Source organism: Suricata suricatta, chromosome 3 (genome assembly GCF_006229205.1).
Source record: "Suricata suricatta isolate VVHF042 chromosome 3, meerkat_22Aug2017_6uvM2_HiC, whole genome shotgun sequence".
Taxonomy (NCBI): domain Eukaryota; kingdom Metazoa; phylum Chordata; class Mammalia; order Carnivora; family Herpestidae; genus Suricata; species Suricata suricatta.
The window spans coordinates 174799070-174805071 of record NC_043702.1 but is presented as its reverse complement, the minus strand read 5'-3'; the positions used below and the strand labels follow the sequence as shown (position 1 = coordinate 174805071).

General features: G+C 68.2%; 2 protein-coding genes across 14 annotated transcripts in view; both read left to right on the top strand.

Annotated features, from left to right (window-relative positions):
* The window catches only part of ADAM15 (ADAM metallopeptidase domain 15), a 10177-nt gene extending 5500 nt beyond the window's left edge, over window positions 1–4677 (top strand). The window contains exons 12-23 of one of the 13 annotated variants that reach the window (XM_029936043.1): window positions 71–245; window positions 477–569; window positions 671–975; window positions 1050–1251; window positions 1526–1603; window positions 1989–2061; window positions 2235–2370; window positions 2712–2781; window positions 3368–3439; window positions 3526–3596; window positions 4149–4261; window positions 4360–4677. In XM_029936043.1, the coding sequence (XP_029791903.1) occupies window positions 71–245; window positions 477–569; window positions 671–975; window positions 1050–1251; window positions 1526–1603; window positions 1989–2061; window positions 2235–2370; window positions 2712–2781; window positions 3368–3439; window positions 3526–3596; window positions 4149–4261; window positions 4360–4427 (1456 nt within the window). In that variant the 3' untranslated portion in view covers window positions 4428–4677. Of the gene's footprint in view, window positions 1–70; window positions 246–476; window positions 570–670; window positions 976–1049; window positions 1252–1525; window positions 1604–1988; window positions 2062–2231; window positions 2371–2711; window positions 2821–2917; window positions 3009–3367; window positions 3440–3525; window positions 3597–3850; window positions 3923–4148; window positions 4262–4359 lie in introns of those variants that run through there. The other 12 variants (XM_029936044.1, XM_029936042.1, XM_029936048.1 and 9 more) reach the window with 12 other exon arrangements.
* Window positions 4678–5796: 1119 nt separating this feature from the next.
* The window catches only part of EFNA4 (ephrin A4), a 4024-nt gene continuing 3818 nt past the window's right edge, over window positions 5797–6002 (top strand). The window contains exon 1 of the mRNA XM_029933232.1: window positions 5797–5964. Within this exon, the coding sequence (XP_029789092.1) occupies window positions 5852–5964 (113 nt within the window). The 5' untranslated portion in view covers window positions 5797–5851. The remainder of the gene's footprint in view (window positions 5965–6002) is intronic.

The window sequence follows — 6002 nt, the reverse complement described above, 5'->3', positions numbered from 1 at the left end:
CAGGGGGGCAGGAGGGGGAACACGGTGGGGGGGGCCGCCGCAACCCCAACCTCTCTTGCCACCATCCCAGCTTCCTGCCAGGCCTCAACTTCAGCAACTGCAGCCGGCGGGCCCTGGAGCAGGCCCTCCTGGGGGGACTGGGGGGCTGTCTCTTCGAGCGGCTGAGCGGCCTGCCCTCCATGGCCGCTGTGTGTGGAAACACGCTGGTGGAGCCCGGCGAGCAGTGTGACTGCGGCTTCCCGGATGTGAGCCCCCTGCCCGAGACCTTGCCCGACTCACTTCCGTGGCCTCACCCGGGCTCATTTCCCAGCTCTGGGTCTCCGGAGCCCCTCTGTGGCCCTGAAGGGACCACCACCCCTCTGCACCCTGCCTGCAGGGACACCGCATGCGTTGTCACCTGCTGCGCGCGTACCCCTGAGCATCCGGGCCAGGGGCGGAGGTGGCTCTGGGCCCTGACGCAGCCCCTGCGCCCCCAGGAATGCACCGACCCCTGTTGCGACTACTTCACCTGCCGGCTGCGGCCCGGGGCACGCTGTGCGTCCGGCGGGCTCTGCTGTCAGAACTGCCAGGTGGGCACACCTGTGGGGGCCCGGCGGGCAGGGCCACCGTGCCCCCTGAGGCCGGGCCTCGGCTGCCCGGCGCCCACTCTGACACTCCCTCATCCCCGCAGCTGCGCCCGGCCGGCTGGCAGTGCCGCCCCGCCCGAGGGGACTGCGACCTGGCGGAACTCTGCTCGGGGGACAGCCCCCAGTGCCCTCCTGACATCAGCCTGGGGGACGGCGAGCCATGCGCCGGGGGCCAGGCCGTGTGCATGCAGGGCCGTTGTGCCTCCTACGCCCGGCAGTGCCAGGCTCTCTGGGGACCTGAGGCCCAGCCTGCCACACCGCTCTGCGTCCTTACTGCCAACACGAGAGGGGACGCCTTCGGGAGCTGTGGGCGCAGCCCTGACGGCGGCTACCTGCCCTGTGCCCCCAAGTAAGTGAGGAAACCTGGCTTCCCGTCCGGTCCCGGGAGCCTGGGCCTGACCCCACCCCTCCTCCTGGCCACAGAGACGCCGTCTGCGGGCAGCTCCAGTGCCAGGGGGGCTGGGCCCAGCCATTGCTGGGTTCAGCCCGGGATCTGTACTGGGAGACGGTGGAGGCCAACGGGACCGGGCTTATGCTGAACTGCAGCCGGGTCCACCTGGACCTGGGCAACGACGTGGCCCAGCCGCTCCTGACTCTGCCCGGCACGGCCTGTGGTCCTGACCTGGTGAGCAGTCCGGGTGGGCAAGACCGGGAGCGGAGGGGCATCTGGACCATGGCGAGCCGTGCCCAGGCCTCACCGTCCCCCTACCGCCACCCCGGGTAAAAGGCACAGACTCTGAGGGGGATTCAGATTCCCTGCTAGGCCTGAGCAAAGTCCTGTCCTCCCGCGGGCCTGGGTTTGTCCCTCCACTGCGGGGCCGCGCCGGCCTCCCGGGGCCAGGAAAAGCTTCGTGAGAACTCGATCTTTGTCCTCCCCCCTCCCCCTGCTCCCCGGGCAGGTGTGCATCGACCATCAGTGCCAGCCGGTGGGTCTCCTAGGAGCGCAGGAATGTCGAAGCAAATGCCATGAGCACGGGGTGAGCTGGCACCGGGGAGACGAGGGAAGCGGGCAGCCTCCAGGGATGAAACCAATGACGGGCTCGGGACACACACACCTAGCTTCCGGTCCTTGCTCCAATGCTTCCTGGCCTTGTGACCTTAGGCAGATTCTCAGCCGCTGGGCTCCCCACTGGGCGTGATAACAGTACCCGCTTCCAGGGGTGCGTGAGAGGACATGGGAGCCCCTGGTACAGGGCCCGGCATGTTCCTTGGATTTCATCTTGTCTGTGTGGATAAATAGTCCATCTCTCCACCCGTCACCCCAGCGGACCACTCGGTTGTGCACTTAGCTCCTGAAAAGCTGGGACAGGGGACTGTGGCCCCAGAGGGTAGAGCCCCTCATTACTCAACCTGCACCCCTAGGTCTGCGACAGCAAAGGACACTGCCGCTGCGAGGAGGGCTGGGCGCCCCCCGACTGTGCCAACCCCATCAGAGGTAGCAGGGGCTGGGGGAGGGGCCCGGGGAGGGCACAGTGGCTTCCTTAACACCCCCTTTTCCTGACCCCTTCAGGTTCTCTATCACCTCCCCTCCCTCCCCACCTGCCACCCCTCCCTGGGTGTCGGGCCCCTAGCCCCACCTACCTCACACCACGCCCCCCCCCCCAGCAGCCAGCGCCCTGACCACAGGGCTGCCCCTCAGCCTCCTGTTGTTGGCGGCCCTGACGCTCCTGGGCATTAGCTACTGGCACCGTGGCCGCCTGCGCCAGCGGCTCTGTCAGCTCAAAGGACCCAGCTGCCAGTACAGGTACCCAACTCCTTGCTGCCGCGCCCTCCACAGCCCTGCTGAACACAGCAGCCCCTCGGGCCGCACCCCCACCTCCCTTCCCTGCTGGCGCCCGTGACTCTTCACCTCACACGGAGACCCTCGGAGGGCAGCCGGGGAGCCCCTGTGCAAAGTGGAGCCCTCCCTCGGGCCCATCACCCCCGCCCGCACCTCCCCACTTCTGACTGGGCTAAACCACACACAGGCCACTCTCCAGGGGCTGCCCGGTGTCAGCCGCACGTGTCAGCCGCACGCAAGGGTCACGTGCGGGTGGAGAGTGTGGCCTGAGGCTGGGCCCTCTGCCCACTCTTCTCCACGTTCAGGGCAGCCCAGTGTGGTCCCCCAGAACACCCGGGGCCCCCGCAGCGGGCCCTGCCGACGCCGGGTGCCAAGGTGAGTCCCGGATACCGGAGGAGAGAGGCCCCGCCTTGTGTGAGCACCCAGCTTGGGCCGGGAGCGGGGGTGCTGAAGGGCCCAGCCATCAGGCGAGTCAGGGCCAGCCCCCGCTCCCCCGATCCCCTGGCTGCAGGCCCAGCAGCAGAGTCGGGCCCAGAGGGGGCAGGGCAGTCACCTAGAGGGTCTGCTGAGCTCTGAGCCGGCCAAGCAGGTGGCCGTGAGAGGTGGGTCTGCGGGTGCTCCCAGCAGGGGCCCTGGAGGCAAGGAGGGTGGTGCTCAGAGAGGGCCCTCCTGCACCACGACCTGACGAGGCCCGGGTCACCGCGTGTAGAAGGGCCGGTGAGCGCCCCGGAGCCCCCTGGAGTCGAGGGCAGGGGTGTGTGTGGGGGGGTGGTCTGCATGCTCGCTCCACTGCTCAACGCCCCCTCTGCACGCAACTGAGTAACAGCATGCACAGCCCCCACTGCCCCTGGGGCCCTGGCCGCCCCTCCGCGGGCACTGACCCCTCTCTGCCCACATCTGTCTCTGTGCCCCCCTCGCCTGCCCCCACCCTGCCTGTCCGCTCCTCCTACTTTCTCGGCAGGCCAGTGCTCTTGGCTTCCCGGCACCCCCCTCCAGGCCGCTGCCTCCTGACCCTGTGCCCAAGAGACTCCAGGTAACTCCAGGCCAGGCCCCGCCCCGGCCCACGGCAGGTGGGAGGCTTGGGGCCCAGCTGCAGCTCTCACCCTTGTCCCCTGTCAGTGGCGCTCTTCATTAGGGGACCAGGGTGCCCCTCAGCCTTCAGACACTCTGAGCCCCAGAATCAGCAACGGGTGAGCCTCCTGCCTTGGATTCTACCGCCATCTGGTGGTCGTTGGCAGGACTGCATCTGGCCGGGGCGCACCACTCTGACCCGTCCCTTCCTCCCGAGGCTTCTGCTGGCAGGCGCCCAGGCCCTGCACGCTTGTCCCCATTTGCTCCCGCCCCCTGGCTGCCTTTGCATGTGGACCTGAGCCCCTCAAGAGAACCACTGTCTGCCCCTTGGCTCTGCCTGTGCTCTCACAGCGCTGCCCCTCTCTCTGTCCAGGCTGAGTTGGCTGACCGGCCCAATCCCCCCACCCGCCCTCTGCCCGCCGACCCGGTGGTGAGGCACCCGAAGGTAACAGTGGGGGGAGAGAAGGGCGCAGCCCCTCCCCCACCCGGGTGCCCACATGGTGAAATGCCCCTCTGTGCCAGAGGGCACGTCCGCTAGTGCCCTTTATTGGTGACAGGTTTGGAGACAAAGGTGACCTCTGAAGCTGGTGTCCCCAGCAACTGGGGTGGGCCCCAAGACACCCCTCCCAAGCCAGCCTCCTGCCTTGTCGCTCTCTCTCTTTCTCTCTCAGGGACCCGCCAAGCCCCCACCCCCTAGAAAGCCGCTGCCTGCCGACCCCCAGGGCCCTTCTGCTGACCTCCCTGGCCCAAGACCTGGAACCCAACTGGGAGTGGTTCCCGCCAGGTAGGCGAGCGGGGGCAGGGCGGGGAAGGTGGGTGGGAGGGGTGACTGGTCTGGGGAAAGGCACCTCTGACCTCTTCGCTTGGCTTCTGGCACCCCAGGCCTGCGCCACTGCCCCCAGCAGCCCCCTCGCTCTACCTCTGACCCCTGCTGTGGCTCTGCGGCCTGAAACCTGGACCTCGGACTTCAAGAGGCCACCAGTCCCTGGAGTCCCCCGCGATGACCCAAGGAGACGAGGCCTGGACGTGGAGACCCCAGAAGACCCCAGGCACCAGCGCAGGTGGCTGAGCAGCACCCTAGGGACCCACTCACGCCGTGGCAGCTTGGGTCGGGGAGGGGCTGGGCTCTGGACTGGGCTGAGAGAGGTGCACACAGCCTGTCCGTGTTCAGTGCAATAAACGTGAGGTCTGGGCACTGCGCCTCGGAGTTTGTAGGTTCTGGGCATGTCCGGTCGCCCCTGATGCGGTTCCAAGTCCGGCCGCCAGGAGACGCTGCCGCCTCGGACGAAGGCGGGCCAGGGAGGGCGAGTCCCTGGCCGGCTCGGAGCCGGTCCCCGGGATGCTCGCGGCTTGTTTCTGCCCGGTCTGGGATGACTGTGCGCAATCCAGTACCACAGGAGAGTTGTAAAACCCCGTGCCACCCTTCAGTCGCCAAGTCCTCGCGCCCAAGTCTGCGCGGCCCCCACAGGCGGCTATCAACCAGGCGGCCAGTTCGTCCCCACCCTCTCACCAGTGGCTGGGAAAAGTGGATCTGGCTGGTGTGGTGTTCTCAGAGCCCCGGAGCCGGGGCGGAGCGGGGCGGCGGCTCCCACGATCCCAAGGCCGTGCACCTGCCTCCTCCCCACCCTCACCGCCCCACCTGACGGCTTGGGAACAAAGGTGCATTGTATAGGCCGCAATCCGCCTTATTATTCCGTCTTCGGGAATGGGGCCGCGTGGGTCCCCAGCCCAGGACGAAGGTGTGGGGCGGAAAGGGACAGGCGCCAATCCCGAGGTGGGCACGAGCGCACCTTTAAGGTTCTGCAAGGGAGGGTGGGGCTGGGCAGAGTCCCAGGAGGAGACCTGTCCCTTCCGACACTGGCGCTATCCCTGGATGGGCAAAAAAAAAAAAAAAAAAAAAAAAGGCAACATTCTCACGTAGAGCGGGACGGACTTTGGGGACCCCCGCCGGTGCCTCACTTTTTCCTCCTGCCGGCCAGAGGGCGCGTGCTCCTTTTCAACCTACCAAATCTGTAATAAGACCTCCTACCCGGTACCAACGCAGACGCCAAAGGCGCGATCTCCCCAAAATGGACTCCCAGACAGTGGCCCACGTCGCCCCTCCCGCCCCCTCGCGACGCGCCGCAGCCCGGGTGGGACCTGGGTGAACCCGGCGCGCGCCTCGGCGCGCAGAGAGTTAACTGGAGTTGGCTCGGAGCGGAGAGGCGGGGGTGCGCCCCCATTGGTGGAAAGTTGCCGGGGGCGTGGCCCGCGAGTCTCCGCACCCCCCCCCCAGCCCCGCACCTCCCCCCCACCTCCACTTCGTACCTTTCTCGCCGCGGCAGCGAAGCGGGCCGGGACCGGCCGGACCAGACCAGAGCGGAGCCCGGGGGCGATGCGGCTGCTGCCCCTGCTGCGGGCTGTCCTCTGGGCCGCGCTCCTCAGCTCCCCGCTGCGAGGGGGCTCCGGCCTCCGCTACGCCGTCTACTGGAACTCCAGTAACCCCAGGTAGCCGGGCCGAACCCCGGCGGCGGCGGGCCGGGCCC